At 48.8% G+C, this 21356-nt stretch overlaps 1 protein-coding gene across 1 annotated transcript in view; it reads right to left on the reverse strand.

The window, feature by feature from the left end:
* The window catches only part of LOC120924595, a 31266-nt gene extending 23107 nt beyond the window's left edge, over positions 1-8159 (reverse strand). The window contains exon 1 of the mRNA XM_040335585.1: positions 8040-8159. Coding sequence (XP_040191519.1) covers positions 8040-8066 — 27 coding nt within the window. The 5' untranslated portion in view covers positions 8067-8159. The remainder of the gene's footprint in view (positions 1-8039) is intronic.
* Positions 8160-21356: the final 13197 nt, after the last annotated feature.

The following is a 21356-nucleotide window of genomic DNA, read 5'->3' on the forward strand; positions in this document are numbered from 1 at the left end:
AAGAGGAAAGACCGCCACCGCGGAAGAAGAGGAAAAACCGCCACCGCGGAAGAAGAGGAAAGACCGCCACCGAGGAAGAAGAGGAAAGACCGCCACCGAGGAAGAAGAGGAAAGACCGCCACCGAGGAAGAAGAGGAAAGACCGCCACCGAGGAAGAAGAGGAAAGACCGCCACCGAGGAAGAAGAGGAAAGACCGCCACCGAGGAAGAAGAGGAAAGACCGCCACCGAGGAAGAAGAGGAAAGACCGCCACCGAGGAAGAAGAGGAAAGACCGCCACCGAGGAAGAAGAGGAAAGACCCCCACCGAGGAAGAAGAGGAAAGACCCCCACCGAGGAAGAAGAGGAAAGACCCCCACCGAGGAAGAAGAGGAAAGACCCCCACCGAGGAAGAAGAGGAAAGACCGACACCGAGGAAGAAGAGGAAAGACCGACACCGAGGAAGAAGAGGAAAGACCGACACAGAGGAAGAAGAGGAAAGACCGCCACCGAGGAAGAAGAGGAAAGACCGCCACCGAGGAAGAAGAGGAAAGACCGCCACCGAGGAAGAAGAGGAAAGACCGCCACCGAGGAAGAAGAGGAAAGACCGCCACCGAGGAAGAAGAGGAAAGACCGCCACCGAGGAAGAAGAGGAAAGACCGCCACCGAGGAAGAAGAGGAAAGACCGCCACCGAGGAAGAAGAGGAAAGACCCCCACCGAGGAAGAAGAGGAAAGACCCCCACCGAGGAAGAAGAGGAAAGACCGACACAGAGGAAGAAGAGGAAAGACCGACACAGAGGAAGAAGAGGAAAGACCGACACCGGGGAAGAAGAGGAAAGACCGTCACCGAGGAAGAAGAGGAAAGACCGTCACCGAGGAAGAAGAGGAAAGACCGACACCGAGGAAGAAGAGGAAAGACCGACACCGAGGAAGAAGAGGAAAGACCGACACCGAGGAAGAAGAGGAAAGACCGTCACCGAGGAAGAAGAGGAAAGACCGCCACCGAGGAAGAAGAGGAAAGACCGCCACCGAGGAAGAAGAGGAAAGACCGCCACCGAGGAAGAAGAGGAAAGACCGCCACCGAGGAAGAAGAGGAAAGACCGCCACCGAGGAAGAAGAGGAAAGACCGCCACCGAGGAACAAGAGGAAAGACCGCCACCGAGGAAGAAGAGGAAAGACCGCCACCGAGGAAGAAGAGGAAAGACCGCCACCGAGGAAGAAGAGGAAAGACCGCCACCGAGGAAGAAGAGGAAAGACCGCCACCGAGGAAGAAGAGGAAAGACCGCCACCGAGGAAGAAGAGGAAAGACCGCCACCGAGGAAGAAGAGGAAAGACCGACACCAAGGAAGAAGAGGAAAGACCGACACCAAGGAAGAAGAGGAAAGACCGCCACCGAGGAAGAAGAGGAAAGACCGACACAGAGGAAGAAGAGGAAAGACCGACACAGAGGAAGAAGAGGAAAGACCGACACCGAGGAAGAAGAGGAAAGACCGCCACCGAGGAAGAAGAGGAAAGACCGCCACCGAGGAAGAAGAGGAAAGACCGCCACCGAGGAAGAAGAGGAAAGACCGCCACCGAGGAAGAAGAGGAAAGACCGCCACCGAGGAAGAAGAGGAAAGACCGCCACCGAGGAAGAAGAGGAAAGACCGCCACCGAGGAAGAAGAGGAAAGACCGCCACCGAGGAAGAAGAGGAAAGACCGCCACCGAGGAAGAAGAGGAAAGACCGCCACCGAGGAAGAAGAGGAAAGACCGACACCAAGGAAGAAGAGGAAAGACCGACACCAAGGAAGAAGAGGAAAGACCGCCACCGAGGAAGAAGAGGAAAGACCGACACAGAGGAAGAAGAGGAAAGACCGACACAGAGGAAGAAGAGGAAAGACCGACACAGAGGAAGAAGAGGAAAGACCGCCACCGAGGAAGAAGAGGAAAGACCGCCACCGAGGAAGAAGAGGAAAGACCGCCACCGAGGAAGAAGAGGAAAGACCGCCACCGAGGAAGAAGAGGAAAGACCGCCACCGAGGAAGAAGAGGAAAGACCGCCACCGAGGAAGAAGAGGAAAGACCGCCACCGAGGAAGAAGAGGAAAGACCGCCACCGAGGAAGAAGAGGAAAGACCGCCACCGAGGAAGAAGAGGAAAGACCGCCACCGAGGAAGAAGAGGAAAGACCGACACCAAGGAAGAAGAGGAAAGACCGCCACCAAGGAAGAAGAGGAAAGACCGCCACCGAGGAAGAAGAGGAAAGACCGACACAGAGGAAGAAGAGGAAAGACCGCCACAGAGGAAGAAGAGGAAAGACCGCCACCGAGGAAGAAGAGGAAAGACCGCCACCGAGGAAGAAGAGGAAAGACCGCCACCGAGGAAGAAGAGGAAAGACCGCCACCGAGGAAGAAGAGGAAAGACCGCCACCGAGGAAGAAGAGGAAAGACCGCCACCGAGGAAGAAGAGGAAAGACCGACACCAAGGAAGAAGAGGAAAGACCGACACCGAGGAAGAAGAGGAAAGACCGACACAGAGGAAGAAGAGGAAAGACCGACACAGAGGAAGAAGAGGAAAGACCGACACAGAGGAAGAAGAGGAAAGACCGACACAGAGGAAGAAGAGGAAAGACCGCCACCGAGGAACAAGAGGAAAGACCGCCACCGAGGAAGAAGAGGAAAGACCGCCACCGAGGAAGAAGAGGAAAGACCGACACCAAGGAAGAAGAGGAAAGACCGACACCGAGGAAGAAGAGGAAAGACCGACACAGAGGAAGAAGAGGAAAGACCGACACAGAGGAAGAAGAGGAAAGACCGACACAGAGGAAGAAGAGGAAAGACCGACACAGAGGAAGAAGAGGAAAGATCGTCACCGACACAGAGGAAGAAGAGGAAGGATTGTCATTGTCACCAAGGGAGAAGATGAAGGCCTCATGACATCACTGGGGCTTCCTAAGACTCCAGGTAATAAGTACATTATGTTTTTTTCGTTTTCAAATAGATCAGGGGTGGGGGAGGGCAAGCTGTAGTTCTGCTTTCATGAAGCCACTGGATCAGCATGACAGCCAGATTAACCGAGTTGTAAAAAATTAAAAATAAAATAATAATCATCAACCACGTCTTCCCTTAGCACAGGTTTCCTTTAAAAAGAAAGGGGTTCACGTATCTCAGGCAGAAATCTCTGCGCTTCCTGGAAATGGGAACAATGAGGCTGGTCGCCGGGATACGGCATGAACAGGAGGCCGGCCCCGATGAGGCCCCTGTGGACAGCACCGTTCAGATGTCCCTGCAGGTTAATTAACAGGCAGAGGAGGAAAACAACCGGAGATTAGACACAAAGCAAACACTCCTGTGTGCTAATCACCAACAATGGCTTCCATCGGAGGACAAACAACGCGCGCCGTGTACAGGGATCATCTGTATGTACGACTCCTCAGACCCGCCCCCTACCAATACTCTCACCCTATGAGGTCACAGCATGGGGACGCCCCAAACTGTCAGAGGGGTGCAATGTACTCTGATCTCACTGTCCTATCACTGCCATACACATCATATACACATCATATCACATCTACAATCATAGAAAGATCCTCATACAGTATCTCACAAAAGTCAGTACACCCCTCACATTTCTTTACATATTTTCTTCTATCTTTTCATGTGACAACACTGAAGAAATTACACTTTGTATCTACACTAACCTGGATTCAAAGAGCAGTTACGCAGCGCAATTGCTTACTTGCGCCGGCATAACGAATGCTCCTGATTCAGGAACCTCGTTACGCCGACTGCAGCCTTAAATAGTGCCAGCAAAAGGCTCCTATGCCCGCATATCTTAGGCTGCATTCTTGCGATGGCCGCTAGGTGGCGTTCCCGTTGTGCTCAGCGTATAGTATGCAAATTGCATACTAACGCCGATTCACAACGTTGCGCGAGCCCTGCGTACGCAGTTTACGTCGTTTGCGTACGGCGGTTTTCGCGTAAGGCTGCCCCTGCTATTAGCAGGGGCAGCCAATGTTACGTATACCCGTCGTTCCCGCGTCGCGAAATTTGAATTTTACGTAGTTTGCGTAATTTGTGAATGGCGCTGGACGCCATTCAGGTTCACTTTGAAGCAAATGACGTCCTTGCGACGTCATCTGCCGCAATGCACGTCGGGAAAGTTTCCAGACGGAGCATGCGCTCTACGATGGTCGCGGGAACGCGCCTAATTAAAATGATTCCCGCCCCCTACGGGATCATTTAAATTGCGCGCGCTTACGCCGGGCATTTTGCCGGAGCACCCACGCAATTTACGTAGCTACTGCTCCGTGAATCGAGGGCAGCGCAGAAAATTTGTGGGGGCGCAGGGCAAAAACGTTGCCCTGCGCCTCTGTAAAAAAAGCGCAAAGGTACCTGAATCTACCCCAATGTTGTGTAGTGAGTGTACAGCTTGTATAACGGTGTAAATTTGCTGTCCCCTCAAAATAACTCAACACACAACCATTAATGTCTAAACCGCTGGCAACAAAAGTCAGTACACCCCTAAGTGAAAATGTCCAAATTTGGCCCAAAGTGTCAATATTTTGTGTGGCCGCCATTATTTTCCAGCGCTGCCTTAACCCTCTTCTTAGGCATGGAGTTCACAAGAGCCTCACAGGTTGTCACTGGAGTCCTCTTCCACTCCTCCATGATGACATCACAGTGCTGGTGGATGTTAGAGATCTTGCGCTCCTCCACCTTCCCTTTGAGGAGCCGCACAGATGCTCAATAGGGTTAAGATCTGGAGACATGCTTGGCCAGTCCATCACCTTTACTCTCAGCTTCTTTAGCAAGGCAGTGGTCATCTTAGAGGTGTGTTTGGGGTCATTATCATGTTGGAATACTACCCTGCGGCCCAGTCTCTAAAGGGAGGGGGATCATGCTCTGCTTCAGTATGTCACAGTACTTCATGGTTCCCCAGTGCAGGCAGCACTCATGCAGCCCCAGACAATGTGCAGCGTATGGTCTAAACACTGTCAGGCTGACCCCCCCACCCCTTCACCCTCTGCTGCAATGCTGGCAGCACTCATACATCTATTTCCCAAAGACAACCTCTGGATATGACGCTGAGCACGTGACCGCAACTTCTTCGGTGGACCATGGCGAGGCCTGTTCTGAGGGGAACCCGTCCTGTTATACCGCTGGATGGTCTTGGCCACCGTGCTGCAGCTCAGTTTCAGGGTCTTGGCAATCTTCTTATAGCCTCGGCCATCTTTATGTAGAGCAAAAAAAATAAAAAAATCTGATCCCCAGAGAGTTCTTTGCCATGAGGTGCCATGTTGAACCTCCAGTGACCGGTATGAGAGAGTGAGAGCGATAACACCACATTTAACACACCTGCACCCCATTTACCCCTGAGACCTTGTAACACTAACGAGTCACATGACACCGGGGGTGAAAATGGCTAATTGGGCCCAATGTGGACATTTTCACCTAGGGGTGTACCAACTTTTGTTGCCAGCAGTTTAGACATTATTGGCTGTGTGTTGAGTTATTTTGAGGGGACAGCAAATTTACACTGTTATACAAGCTGTACACTCACTACACAACAGTGGCGGTTCGTCCATAAGGGGGCGCTGGAGCGCCGCCCCCTCTGGCTCTCACCGCCACTGAGTCTAATAACATAGATCAATGCATTGCACAAATCTATGTTATTTTCGCCGCTGTTATTCAGATGGTCGGCGCTCAATGTCCGGCCATCTGAATAACGCCAGCTGGTTGGCTGTAGGGAAATGTCTATCAAAGCCAACAGCTCTGATAGGCTTTCCCAATACAGCCCTCGGGTCCCGGAAGCTTATTCTCGGAGCGCACAGACTGTACGCCCCTTGAATAAAATGACAGGCGTCTCAGCCAATCAGGTTGGCCAGTTCTGGCTACCGGTAACCTAATAGGCTGAGACGCCTGTCAGTCATCGAGGGCGGGAGAAGACATTGTGGGACGTGGATGCCTAAAACCAGTAAGGTAAGTGCCGGGCGGGGGGGGGGAAGAAAGCAATTTACAGGGCACAGTGGGGACAATTGGCACAGCGGCGACCATTAAAGGGCACAGTGGCTGCGTTTAATGGCATGGCACAGTGGTGACAATGTATGGCACAGTGGTGACAATGGATGGCACAGTGGCTGCGTTTAATGGCATGGCACAGTGGCGACAATGGATGGCACAGTGGTGACAATGGATGGCACAGTGGCTGCGTTTAATTGCATGGCACAGTGGTGACAATGTATGGCACAGTGGCTGCGTTTAATGGCATGGCACAGTGGTGACAATGTATGGCACAGTGGCTGCGTTTAATGGCATGGCACAGTGGTGACAATGTATGGCACAGTGGCTGCGTTTAATGGCATGGCACAGTGGTGCAAATTGATGGCACAGTGGCTGCGTTTGATGGCATGTAACAGTGAGACTGCAATTTTTTTTTTCCTTTGCCCCCCCCCAAAAATTTTGAGCACCAGCCGCCACTGCTACACAACATTGTAGCAAAGTGTCATTTCTTCAGTGTTGTCACATGAAAAGATAGAAGAAAATATGTACAGAAATGTGAGGGGTGTACTTACTTTTGTGAGAGTCTGTAGAAGGCCCTTGTAAAAGAAATAGTAAATTCTGTATAAAACCGTTTTGTCTGCTTTGCCCATGTATTGCACACGGCACTGATAATGTTTTCATTACATGTTTGCATTCTTTTGGAGTCCTGATTAGAAACTAGCCTGCCTATGTTACGCCCCTCATAGATGCCACTCCTGGAAGACCCTCATAGATGGCACTTCTGGAAGACCCTCATAGAAGGCACTCCTGGAAGACCCTCGCGGAAGGCCACTCCTGGAAGACCCGCGTGGAAGGCCACTCCTGGAAGACCCTCGTAGAAGGCCACTCCTGGAAGACCCTCGTAGAAGGCCACTCCTGGAAGACCCTCGTAGAAGGGCCACTCCTGGAAGACCCTCGTAGAAGGGCCACTCCTGGAAGACCCTCGTAGAAGGGCCACTCCTGGAAGACCCTCGTAGAAGGGCCACTCCTGGAAGACCCTCGTAGAAGGGCCACTCCTGGAAGACCCTCGTAGAAGGACCACTCCTGGAAGACCCTCGTAGAAGGGCCACTCCTGGAAGACCCTCGTAGAAGGGCCACTCCTGGAAGACCCTCGTAGAAGGCCACTCCTGGAAGACCCTCATAGAAGGCACTCCTGGAAGACCCTCGTAGAAGGCACTCCTGGAAGACCCTCGTAGAAGGAGTCCTGGAAGACCCTCGTAGAAGGAGTCCTGGAAGACCCTCGTAGAAGGAGTCCTGGAAGACCCTCGTAGAAGGAGTCCTGGAAGACCCTCGTAGAAGGAGTCCTGGAAGACCCTCGTAGAAGGAGTCCTGGAAGACCCTCGTAGAAGGAGTCCTGGAAGACCCTCGTAGAAGGAGTCACGGAAGACCCTCGTAGAAGGAGTCACGGAAGACCCTCGTAGAAGGAGTCACGGAAGACCCTCGTAGAAGGACTCCTGGAAGACCCTCATAGAAGGAGTCCTGGAAGACCCTCATAGAAGGAGTCCTGGAAGACCCTCATAGAAGGAGTCCTGGAAGACCCTCATAGAAGGAGTCCTGGAAGACCCTCATAGAAGGAGTCCTGGAAGACCCTCATAGAAGGACTCCTGGAAGACCCTCATAGAAGGACTCCTGGAAGACCCTCATAGAAGGACTCCTGGAAGACCCTCATAGAAGACCCTCCTGGAAGACCCTCATAGAAGGACTCATAGAAGGACTCCTGGAAGACCCTCATAGAAGGACTCCTGGAAGACCCTCATAGAAGGACTCCTGGAAGACCCTCATAGAAGAACACTATATACAGAGAAGTAGACACTGCTTGTATCTCTCCCCTCCCCCATATACACATTGATGTACTGTATATGTCTCCTATAGAGGAATACATTGTATCTCTCCCCCATATACACACACACACATGTATACACTGTACACCCCTCATGAGTCATATATACATAATCACAGGCTGTATGTATACATTTTCCCCCCTATACACACTGATACATTGTATCCCCTCTCTATACACTTTGTTATATTGTATATCTCTCACCTCCTCTGCTCCTTCCGCCTCCTCCATCTCCGTCTCTCCTCGGTCTCTCCCCAGCGCCTGCGCACTGTCCTCCCGGCTCCCTCCTCTCCTCTCCCGCCGCCTGTTACTAGGGACGCGGCCCGGAGTCCGAGCGGGAACCAGGGAGGGAGGAGAGCGCCACCTGCTGGATGTCCGAGAAACTGCATGAACCGTTCCATCTTCCGGGAATCCGAGACTGCCATCTGCTGGATCACATGGATACTGCACGCCTGTTACACTTTACGGAGATTTCCAAGACAGGCACTGAAAGTGCAGCACAGCGGCCCCTGCTGGACACATGAAACATTACACTGTATATATATCACAGACAACATCTAGCAGTTGCATATAACTTCAGCCCCGGAACATTTGGCTGCCCAAAGACCGGAGCACTTCTTTGAGATTTCGGCACTCCGCCGCTTTAACTGACAATTGCGCGGTCGTGCCATGTGGTACCCGAAACAAAATTGGCGTCCTTTTTTTCCCCACAACTTTCTTTTGGTGGTATTTGATCACCTTTGCGGTTTTTATTTTTTGCGCTATAAACAAAAATAGAGCAATAATTTTGAAAAAAAAAATGCAATATTTTTTACTTTTTGCTATAATATATATCCCCCAAAAATATATATATATTTATTTTTTTCCCTCAGTTTAGGCCGATACGTATTCTTCTACATATTTTTGGTAAAAAAAATAAAAATCGCGGTAAGCGTTTATTGATTGGTTTGTGCAAAAGTTATAGCGTTTACAAAATAGGGGATGGTTTTATGGCATTTTTATTAATATATATATTTTTTATTAGCAATGGCGGCGATCTGCGATTTTTATCGTGACATTACGGCGGACACATCGGACACTTTTGGCGCTATTTTGGGACCAATGACATTTATACAGCAATCAGTGCTATAATAATTCACTGATTACTGTATAAATGTGACCGTCAGTGAAGGGGTTAACCACTAGGGGGTGATGAAGGGGTTAAGTGTGTCCTAGGGAGTGATTCTAACTGTGTGGGGGCGGGGCTTACTGTGACACGACACTGATCACTGCTCCCAATGACAGGGAACAGACGATCAGTGTCCTGTCACTGGGCAGAACAGGGAGATGTCTTGTTTACACAGGTATCCCCCCGTTCTGCAGCTTCGTGACACACAATCGTGGGACACCGGTGGACATCGAATCCGGGGGTCCCGCGGGCACGATCATGGAGCTCGCAGGAGGGGCGCCGGCGGCATGCGCGCTCCACACAACGGCAATTTTAACCACTTAAGGACCGCCTCCTGCACATATACGTCGGCAGAATGGCACGGCTGGGCACATGCACATACCTGTACGTCCTCTTTAAGTGCCCAGCCGTGGGTCACGGGCACGCGCGTGACCCGGTCCGAAGCTCCGTGACCGCGGGACCTGCGGACCCGATCGCCGCTGGAGTCCCGCGATCGGTCCCCGGAGCTGAAGAACAGGGAGAGCTGTGTGTAAACACAGCTTCCCCGTTCTTGACTCTGGCGCCGTCATCGATCGTGTGTTCCTTTTTATAGGGAAGCACGATCAATGACGTCACACCTACAGCCACACCCCCCTACAGTTAGAAACACATATGAGGTCACACTTAACCCCTTCAGCGCCCCCTAGTGGTTAACTCCCAAACTGCAATTGTCATTTTCACAGTAAACAATGCATTTTTTGCTGTGAAAATCACAATGGTCCCAAAAATGTGTCAAAATTGTCCGATGTGTCCGCCATAATGTCGCAGTCACGAAAAAAATCGCTGATCGCCGCCAATAGTAGTAAAAAAAAAATATTTTTTATAAAAATGCAATAAAACTATCCCCTATTTTGTAGACGCTTTAAATTTGGCGCAAACCAATCAATAAACGCTTATTGCGTTTTTTTTTACCAAAAACAGGTAGAAGAATACGTATCGGCCTAAACTGAGGATTTTTTTTTTTTTTATTTATATTTTTTGGGGGGATATTTATTATAGCAAAAAGTTAAAAATATTGCATTTTTTTCAAAATTGTCGCTCTATTTTTGTTTATAGAGCAAAAAAATTAAAACCGCAGAGATGATCAAATACCACCAAAAGAAAGCTCTATTTGTGGGGAAAAAAGGACGCCAATTTTGTTTGGGAGCCACGTCGCACGACCGCGCAATCGTCAGTTAAAGCGACGCAGTGCCGAATCGCAAAAACTGGCTGGGTCCTTTAGCTGCCTAAAGGATTCGGGTCTTAAGTGGTTAAAGGGACGTATGTGTACGCCCGTTTGCCTGTCCGTGCCATTCTGCCAACGTAAATGTTTGTTCGGTGGTCGGCGAGTGGTAACAGTATTAGAGAAAAGAGACGCTCATTACCCATTATAACCAGCCCGTTACTGCCTTGGGGTCGCTGTTATAGAAGCACATTGACAATAGAACAAGACTTTATATATTTAATCGTTGGGAGGTATTTATTCTTTATTCCTCATACTGATCTAGCAGCAACACATAATTCAGGGCCTTAAAGGGCCAGTCCATGGAAAAGTGATAGGCGGAGCCCAGTGGGATTGGATATAGAGATCTCCCTGGCTTAATTTCTGATTCTGTTCTTGGGTTGTGGGTCTTCCCACTCAGCTTTGTATGATCCATTCACTCCTACATTTTCAATAACCCCTCATAATCCACGTAATATCCAACAATGTGGTCCTAGATACCAAGACACCGCTAACCCCGCCCACGTTTTGCATTTGATGTGCCCAAACCGCTCCCACTTTGCGAGCTGATATTTGCCAGCGCACCATGGATCGACACAAAGTAACGTCCAAAACGGATAGTTTATTTCATTATTACAACATAAGAAGAGTGAAAAGTTTCAGTCAGGCATGTGTATCCAGTATCCAGCTGGTTGTTGCTGCAGGACCCAAACTTTGAGAGCTTATCCAAGAACGTGTGCGATGGCAATATGAAGTATCACTTTGCGGGCTGGTCCCACCAAAGCCCAGTCTCTAAATATGCAGGGACCAGTGCTAGACATGTGCACAGCAAAAATTTTCGTTTATTTCTGTTTCGTTTCTGTTCGTTTATCGTGATTCGTAACGAGTCGTAATTTCGTAAGACGTTAGTTATCGTATTCGTACTCTTTAGTATTTTCGTAACACTCTTTTTTCCGTTTCCGTTTTTTTCTGTTAGTTTATTTTTTGTTGAATCGAGATTCGTATTTTCGTTATATTTTGTATTCTGCCGCGTTCGTATTTTTAAAATGATTTTATTCGTTCCTTCGTTTTTACGTTGGTTTAATTTTCGTTGTTTTGCTATTCGTATTTACATTATATTTTCCATCATGCCGCGTTCGTATTTTCATAAGAAATATATTTTCGTTGCTTTATGATCATTCGTATTTTCATGTCTAATTTCCTTTGATTGTAAAAACGTACTTTTGCAGATTTTATTGCATTCGTAATTCTGTTAGAATACATTTTACGTTTATTCGACACACTACTCGTCGTAATTTTGTAATTCGTACTTTACTGTGATTGACTTGACTGTCTTAGTTAGCACACACACCCTGTCTAGAATGAAGTCTGACGTAGAAGAAAACTAAAATATGTCAGATATTACAAATACAAATCTAGAAATGAGATGCACTGCAGTCTAACACAGAAAAAGACACAAGGAGCCAGGAGGTAATGAGAAAGAAGCTTATTGGGGGAAGGAACAAACCTCTTCAGAGGAAAGGGACAGCGCTCAGTGGCTATTGGTCAACGTCCAGAAATATTTCAGTACTAACGAAAGCTAATTTACATTATTTCGTATTTTCGTTGTTTTCATTTCCGTTTTCCGAAGATCCGTAATTTATTTTTCGTTAGTTTTGATTTTCGTTTTTTATTCCTTGTTCGGCATTTCGTTTTCTTTTCGGTCTTCGAATATTAGTAAGTTTGCATTTTCGTTCATTTTGTTTTTCGTAATTTTTTTTTTTTTTGGGTTCGGTATTTTCGTTGTTTCTATGTTTTCGTTTCGTTCTTCTTTCGTATCTTCGTTGTTTTCCATATTCGTTATTTTGAAAATATCGTTATTCGTTATTAATTGCGCTAAACCATTCGTTCATTCGTATGTTAACGAATCAACTAAAATAACGAAAAATGATGGAAAACGTATTCGTAACTTAAAAAATTGCACATGCCTAGGGACCACCCATTAACCCCACATTACTGGTTGGCCCCACCTATTACACCCACTTTATGGGGTCCTCCCCAGGCCACATCTCTAATTATGGGCTGAACACCCATTATGCCAACTTTATTGGTTGGTCTCACCCAGAGCCAGCTTGTAAATATGTAGGAACCACCCATTACACCCACTTTATGGGTTGGTCCTCCCCAGTCCCCATCTCTAAATTTGCCTTGAAGGCCCATTATGCCCACTTTATGGATTGGTGTGAATGCAGCCTAAATCTGCATGGGCTGCCCATTTACAACCCCAATCCCTGCAAATTATAGGTGAAAGCCCAAATGGTGCTCCCTTTCAGGGTTGGTCCCACTTACGCCTTTTTCAGTTTCATGCACAGTAACTCAAACAAGGTTGATGCTGTGACCCCTTTGCATGGCCCAGGACACAGACCCCCCCCCCCCCCCGACAAAGTATTCTGAAGGTATGTGGTCTGGTATGGTTCAGGAAGAATCTCGGGATTTTCACATCAAAAGCATGTCGGTTTCGGCAGGGGCGTACCTAGAGCATTTGGCACCCGGGGCGGATCCAATATCTGGCACCCCCCACGTTAAAATGTAAAAACACCCCACTGTGCCCCCTGCATACCTCTGCATCCTTCAATATCTTTTTGTTACTACTGTGTACCCCTCTCCACAACTGCACCTCTGGACCCCTTTACATTACACAGCCACCTGCACCTCTGGACCACTTTACATTGCACAGCCCCCTGCATCACTGGACCCCTTTAAAATTACACAGTACCCTGCATCACTGGACCCCTTTACATTACACAGCACCCTGCATCTCTGGACCCCTTTACATTACACAGCACCCTGCATCACTGGACCCCTTTACATTACACAGCACCCTGCATCACTGGACCCCTTTACATCTCATAGCACCCTGCATCTCTGGACCCTTTTACATTGCACAGCACCCTGCACCTCTGGACCCCTTTTACATTACACAGCCGCCTGCATCACTGCACCCCTTTTACATTACACAGTCACCTGCACCTCTGGACCCCTGCATGTTACACAGACCCCCCCTCAGTGCAGACACCCCCCCCTTAGTGCAACCCCCCCTCAGTGCAAATCCCCCCTCAGTACACCCCCCACCCCTTCAGTGAAATCCCCTCAGGTGCAAACACCCCCCCTCCCCATTCAGTACCTCAGATCATCGCAGGCAGCGCCACGGCACATGGACAGAAGGTCCCCTTGGCCCCTCCCCCTCTGTACACACAAACAGAGAGGAGGGGGCTGTGCCTGTGTGCCAACTGCCGACCACCGCTAACAGCCCGTGGCTGTGAGAGGAGGGGATGGATGGTGCTGTGGTGTCACCCCGCAACCCCCCTCCTCTTGTACCGCGGCGCTCATCGCTGCAGTCACGCGGGGGAGCCGCCCCCCCCCCACATGTCAGCTAAAAAAAAATATTATTTTTTTAAATCGGGATGGTGTCACCCCTCTAGCGGGTGTCACCCGGGGCGGACCGCACCCCCCGCACCCCCCTAGCAACGCCTCTGGGTTTCGGACATATCAGGGACAGATCTAAAAAAAACATAGATTTTTACATACTGTCCCTGGTTTTACTGAGCCTGGCAACCCTGATGGGGCCCCCTAGTGGCATGGGGCCCTCGGGCAGTACCCGAGTGACTCAATGGTCAGTCCGCCCCTGGCTATGCGCTCGCTGTTTACTCAGCTGTGTGTTAGCAAAGCAAAGGTATTCGCTTTGCTAACACTGACCCGCCTCTTAGCCAATCAGGTGCACCAGGTCTGTGTTACCTGTCACCTGATTGGCTGAAACGACAGGCGGCGTCAAATCATAGGAGAGGATGAGAGGAGGGGGGCGGGAGAACAGACATCGAGGAAGAAATGGAGGACACCGGACACCACTGCCCACCCGAGACAAAGTAAGGGCCAGGCAGATGGCAGGCGGGGGGCACAGTGGCAGCATTTAATGGGCACAGTGGCAACATTTGTGGCATAGTGGCAGCACTTGGGGCACAGTGGCAGCATTAAATGGGCACAGTGGCAACATTTGTGGCACAGTGGCATCACTTGTGGCACAGTGGCAGCATATAATAGGCACAGTGGCAGCACTTGGGGCACAGTGGCAGCATTTAATGGGCACAGTGGCAGCATTTAATGAGCACAGTGGCAACATTTGTGGCGCAGTGGCAGCACCTGGGCACAGTGGCAGCACTTGGGGCACATTGGCAACATGTGTGGCACAGTGGCAGCACTTGGGACACAGTGGCAGCACTTGTGGCACAGTGGCAGCATTTAATGGGCACAGTGGTAACATTTGGGGCACAGTGGCAGCACTTGGGGCACAGTGGCAGCATTTAATGGACACAGTGGCAACATTTGGGGCACAGTGGTAGCATTTAATGGGCACAGTGGCAACATTTGTGGCACAGTGGCAGCACTTGGGGCACAGTGGCAGCATTTGGGGCACAGTGGCTGTGTTTGATGGCACAGTGGCTGCGTTTGAAGGGCACAGTGGCTGTGTTTGATGGCACAGTGGCTGCGTTTGAAGGGCACAGTGGCTGCGTTTGAAGGGCACAGTGGCTGCTTTTGAAGGGCACAGTGGCTGCATTTGATGGGCACAGTGAGGATGTTTTTTTTTTTTTTCCAGAATTTTTCAGTTTGTTTGCGCCAGCCGCAATTTTGAGCACCAGCCGCCACTGAAGTCGCCCCTAAGTCTTTAGAACACATCGGTCATCCTGGCAGGAGATGTCCTATGGAGCTGATCTGGGGGAGCCTCCAAGGCTGCAGACAACAGTAGAAATCAGCGCGTCACTAACCTTCGATCTCCTTATTGCTTTATATCTAATAGGGCAACGCGGTCGCTCTGGCACTTCTGTATTATATAACAACAGCCGGGCAGAGAATGAAGTCTTCCTGTCCAAACAACCCCCCACCTTCCCCCCCCTCCATGTTTTCACAAGTGTCTGGGCTGCGTGATTCCGTAAAAATAATTCCTGAAATCTCTGGATTTAGCGGCGGCCCGCGAAGTGACTCACTTGTAGTGTAATCTCTCCATTTACATCTGTAAGGCGCCTTTGTCTCTCGTCAGAATAATTAGAGCCGATGAATATTTATCGAATCTCTGCCACTTCTAAAAAAGAGATTTGATTATTTGCCCCCCCCCCCCAACCGCGCTGAATGGCGAGGAGGTGGAGGACGCACTCCTGCGCTGATTGTTGAATAACACAAAGAATTGTCTGCCGGAGAGCAGATTTAAAAAATAATAATAATCTTTTTTTAAAACATTTCCATTATTGTAATAAACGTGTGACACAAATGATACATCATCACCAGGGCCGGACTTACCATTGGCCTTGACTGGGCTCAAGCCCAGGGGCCCCACCCAATAGGGGGCCCCCTTTAAAAAAAAAAAAAAAAAAAAAATTTTTTTTTTTTTTTTTTTTTTAGGGGTCCGGAGGCCCCCAGGGCCCCGGACGGCAACCCCCCTTTTTTTTATTTATTTTTTGTAAAAAAATGTTTTTTTTATATATTTTTTATTTTTATATATATATAATATATATATATATATATATATATATATATATATATATATATATATATATATATATATATATATATATATATATATATATATATATATATATATTTTATTATTATTATTAAAGGGCCCAGGGGTCTCCAGGGCCCCCGGATGGCAACCCACCTTTTTTATTTTTTTATAAAAAAAATTAATTTTTTTTATATATATATATATATATATATTTTTTTTTATTAAAGGGCTCAGAGGTCCCCAGGGCCCCATGTGGCAACCCCCCCTTTTTTATTTTTTTTATAAATGTTTATTTTTTTATTTTTGTTTATTTTTTTATTTTTTATTAAAAGGCCCAGAGGTTCCCAGGGGCCCAGAGGTCCCCAGGGCCCCCGGGTTTGGCAACCTCCCTTTTTTTATGTATTTTTTATAAATGTTTTTTTTTTATTATTAAAGGGCCCAGAGGTTTATTTTTTATTTTTATTAAAAGGCCCAGAGATCCCCAGGGCCCCGGATGGCTACATATATTTATATATATTTGTTTTCTTCTTTATTTCTTCTTTTTTTTGTAAAGGCCCCCCCGCTTCTCAATTTGCGGCAGCCCCCACGCTTCTCAATTTCAGGCGGCAGCACCCCCACCCCCCTAGGTTCTCTGCTTCAGGGGGCCCATGCCTTAAGCTGTGCAAGGGGCCCCAAAATTCCTGATGGCGGCCCTGCGCATACCTCCCAACACGCACGGATTCTGTGGGACTTTCCCGCACAGACAGCTTCTTCCCGCAGTCCCGCAAAAGGGTTAATTTTCCCGCACTGCAAGAGGAGGCAGCACGGAAGCAGGAGGAACCGGAGCGGTGTGTGGAGGACTGTGGCTGCTGAAGGGAAGATAGCCGAGAGCCGGGCTAATGACAGTCTGTGGCCCCGGCTGTTGGCACAGGTGAGAGGCACTCCCCCCCTCAACAACTGCAAAATCCCCCCCCGCTCAACAACTTTAATGCGCTCCCCCCCCGCTCAACAACTTCAATTCGCCCCCCCCCCGCTCAACAACTTCGATCCCCCCCAATTCTCGGCTCCAGGGGGCCCCTTCAACACTCAAGCCCAGGGGCCCCCACCACCCTAAGTCCTGCCCTGATCATCACATCCCATTATGTTCAATTCAATTGTGCTTTTCTTAAAGGGAACCCGCTAGGAAAGTTGTCGGAGGTTGTCGCTGGTGTCCTGAGAAGGCTGACTGCCTTAATAGGACTGGTTGGGACAGTCCCAAGTCCTGGAAGTCAATCCTGATTATGCTGCAGGGTAGGGGCACAGATATGTGTGGTGTAGCTCCTCTTTTTGACCATGAGATGGCGCCAGGGTTCAAGCAGTAGCAAACGCCAAAAAATATAGGGGTAGATTCAGGTAGATTGGCGCATCTTTATACCGGCGTAGCGCATCTCAAATACGCCGACGTAAATCAGAGAGGCAAGTACAGTATTCACAATGGCCCAGATTCAGGTAGATTTGCTCCTAATTTGCGCGGGCACAGGGCAACGATTTTGCCCTGCGCCCGTGCAAATTAGCGCCGCTGCCCTCGATTCACGGAGCAGTAGCTCCGTGACTTGCGAGGGCGCGCCGGCAAAATTGCCCGGCGTAAGCGAGCGCAATTTAAATGATCCCGCCGGGGGCGGGAATCATTTAAATTAGGCGCGCTCCCGCGCCGAGCGGAGAGCGCATGCTCCGTCGGGAAACTTTCCCGACGTGCATTGCGGCAAATGACGTCGCAAGGACGTCATTTGCCTCTAAGTGAACGTGAATGGCGTCCAGCGCCATTCACGATCCACTTACGCAAACGACGTAAAATTTGAACGTCGCGACGCGGGAACGTGCCCATCCTATAGCATTGGCTGCGCCTGCTATTAGGATGTGTAACGTTACGCGAAACCCGACGTACGCAAATTACGTAATTTGCGTACGCAGGGCCCGCGCAAGTTTGTGAATCGGTGTTAGTATGCAATTTGCATACTATACACAGATCACAATGGGAGCGCCCCCTAGCGGTCTTCGCTAGAATGCAGCCTAAAATCTGCGTGGCATAAGAGCCTTATGCCGCGCAGATTTTAGGCTGCAGTCGGCGTAGCGATGTTCCTGAATCAGGAGCACTCGTTATACCGGAGCAAGTAAGCAATTGCGCCGTGTAACCTATGGTTACACGGGCGCAATTGCTTCTTGAATCTGGGCCAATGCATTTTTATAGCACTTTTTGCTGTGAAAATGACAATGGTCCCAAAAATGTGTCAAAATTGTCCGCCATAATGTCGCAGTCACGAAAAAAATCGCTGATCGCCGCCATTAGTAGTAAAAAAAATAATAACATTATAAAAATGCAATAAAACTATCCCCTATTTTGTAAACGCTATAAATTTTGCGCAAACCAACCGATAAACGCTTTTTGCGATTTTTTTGACCAAAAATATGTAGAAGAATACGTATCGGCCTAAACTGAGGGAAAACATTTTTTTTTATATATTTTTGGGGGATATTTATTACAGCAAAAAGTAAAGAATATTGATTTTTTTTCAAAATTGTCGCTCTATTTTTGTTTATAGCGCAAAAAATAAAAACCGCAGAGGTGATCAAATACCACCGAAATAAAGCTCTATTTGTGGGAATAAAAGGACGCCAATTTTGTTTGGGAGCCACGTTGCACGACCGCGCAATTGTCAGTTAAAGCGACGCAGTGCCGAATCACAAAAACTGGCCAGGTCCTTTAGCTGCCTAAAGGTCCGGGTCCTAAGTGGTTAAAGGAAACCCGCTAGGAACATTGTCGGAGGCGGTCGCTGGTGTCCTGAGAAGGCTGACTGCCTTAATAGGACTGGTTGGGACAGTCCCAAGTCCTGGAATTCAATCCTGATTATGCTGCAGGGTAGGGGGGGCACAGATATGTGTGGTGTAGCTCCTCTTTTTGACCATGAGATGGCGCCAGGGTTCAAGCAGTAGCAAACGCCCATAAATATACTGGGCTAGATTCAGCATTGATTTACGCCGGCGTATCCATAGATACGCCGCGTAAATTCAAAGCTGCGCCGGCGTATCTTCTTTCTGTATTCAGAAAGCAAGATACGCCGACATTAGCCTAAGATCCGACTGGCATAAGTCTCTTACGCCGTCGTATCTTAGGGTGCATTCTCACGCTGGCCGCTAGGTGGCGCTTCCGTCGTTCTCGGCGTAGAGTATGCAAATTACCTAGTTACGCCGATTCACAAACGTATGTGCGCCCGGCGGTAGTTTTTCACGTTGTTTGCGTAAGGTTTTTTCGGCGTAACGTTGCTCCTGCTTCTATAAGGCGCACGCAATGTTAAGTATGGACGTCGTTCCCGCTTCGATTTTTGAATTTTTTACGTCGTTAGCGTAAGTTGTTCGCGAATAGGGCTGGACGTAATTTACGTTCACGTCGAAACCAATACGTTGTTGTGGCGTACTTGGGAGCAATACACACTGGGATATGTACACGGACGGCGCATGCGCCGTTCGTAAAAAACGTCAATCACGTCAGGTCATCACACATTAACATAAAACACGCCGGGCTAGATTCACGTAGCTGCGCCAAATCTTACGGCGGCGCAGCGTATCGTATTTATGCTGCGCCGCCGTAAGTTTGAGAGGCAAGTGCTGTATTCACAAAGCACTTGCCTCCTAACTTACGGTGGCGTAGCGTAAATGGGGCCGGCGTAAGCGCGCCGAATTTAAATGATGATGAGGGGGGCGTGTTTTATTTAAATTATGGTGACCCCGCGTATTTTACGTGCGCATGCTCGAAATTCCGCCGCAAATCGTCATTGCTTTCGACGTGAACGTAAATTACGTCCAGCCCTATTCGCGAACGGCTTACGCAAACGACGTAAAAAATTCAAATTTCGAAGCGGGAACGACGTCCATATTTAACATTGGCTGCGCCTCCTAATAGCAGGAGCAACCTTACGGCGAAAAAGCCTAGCGTAAACGTCGTAACTTTACTGCGTCGGCCGCGCGTACGTTCGGGAATTCGCGTATCTAGCTAATTTGCATACTCGACACGGAATTCGACGGAAGCGCCACCTAGCGGTAAAAAAAAATGCAGTTTAGATACGACGGCGCAACGCAAAGATACGACGGCGTATCTGGAGATACGCCGTCGTATCTCGGTTGTGAATCTGGGCCGCCCCCCCTTCCACATTTGAATTAGGCGGGCTTACGCCGGCCCCATTTACGCTATGCCGCTGCAACTTACGGAGCAAGTGCTTTGTGAATACTGCACTTGCTCCTGTAAGTTGCGGCGGCGTAGCGTAAATAACATACGCTACGCCAGCACAATTGTACGTCCCCCTACCTGAATCTAGCCCACTGTATATATATATATATATAATTTTTTTTTTTAGGGGCCCCCTGGTGGGTTATGCCATAATCTGCTTTAGTATGCACCACATATTAGCACATTATGGCAGATTTACCTGCCAAAAAAGCCCTCCAGCGTCGCGCTGTCACCAATCCAGTGGGTCCCAAGCACTTTAACCGCTTGGCGACCGCCGCACGCAGTTATACGTCGACAGAATGGCACAGCTGGGCAAATGGGCGTATATATATACGCCCCCTTTAATTTGCCGGGCGTGCGTCCACGAAACGCGTGCGCGACCACACGGCCGAGCTCCGTGACCGTGCCCGCGGGACCCGCGGACTCCATGTCCGCCGGTGTCCCGCGATCGTGTCACAGAGCTGAAGAATAGGGAGATGTCAGTGTAAACACAACATCTCTACGTTCTTCCTAGTGACATGTCACTGATCGTCTGTTCGCTGTCATCGGGAACAGCGATCAGTGACATGTCAGGGCAAGCCACGCCCCCTAACAATTGAAAGCACTCCCTAGGTCACACTTAACCCCTTTCGGCGCCCCTCCTGGTTAACCCCTTCACTGCCAGTGTCATTTTTACAGTAATCAGTGCATTTTTATTGCACTGATCGCAAACTGGTCACAAAATGGTGTCAAAAGTGTCCGATGTTATTATGACGCCTCACACCTAGCACGAATAGTGGATTGGTGTACACATCAGGAGGACAAACCATGGGTTAACTTGGAACGGGAGATTAGTAACATCCCCCTAGAAGGCATGGCGTGGATAGCTGAGATTAATATACCTCAGATTGCAAAAAAACACCCAATGATAAGTGCTACACTCAGAGTTATTAGAAGGATAGGGAAGAAAATGAAGCTGTTGAAATGTATCGGCCCAATGACACCCGTCTTGGGTAATCCAGGCTTTGAGCCAGGTCTAAAGGACCGATGTTTTAGTAATTTGAGAAGGAGAGGATTTAGTAGACTGACGCATTTCATGATAGGTAACCATGTGATGAATAATAAGGAGATGGAGATGGCATATGGGGAAGAACTAGACCTATGGAGACGAAATCAGCTCAGAACTTTCATAGGATCTCTGAAACTTCGAGGGGAAGAAATAGGGAGTCCATCGAAATTTGAATAAATATGTTTAAAAAGAGAACCAATGAGACATATATTATCATATATGTATAATTTACTGATCGAGTCAGATGCACCAGAAGAACTAGGCCCAGATTCAAGAAGCTATTGCGCCCGCG

This window comes from Rana temporaria, chromosome 1 (assembly GCF_905171775.1).
Source record: "Rana temporaria chromosome 1, aRanTem1.1, whole genome shotgun sequence".
NCBI lineage: Eukaryota > Metazoa > Chordata > Amphibia > Anura > Ranidae > Rana > Rana temporaria.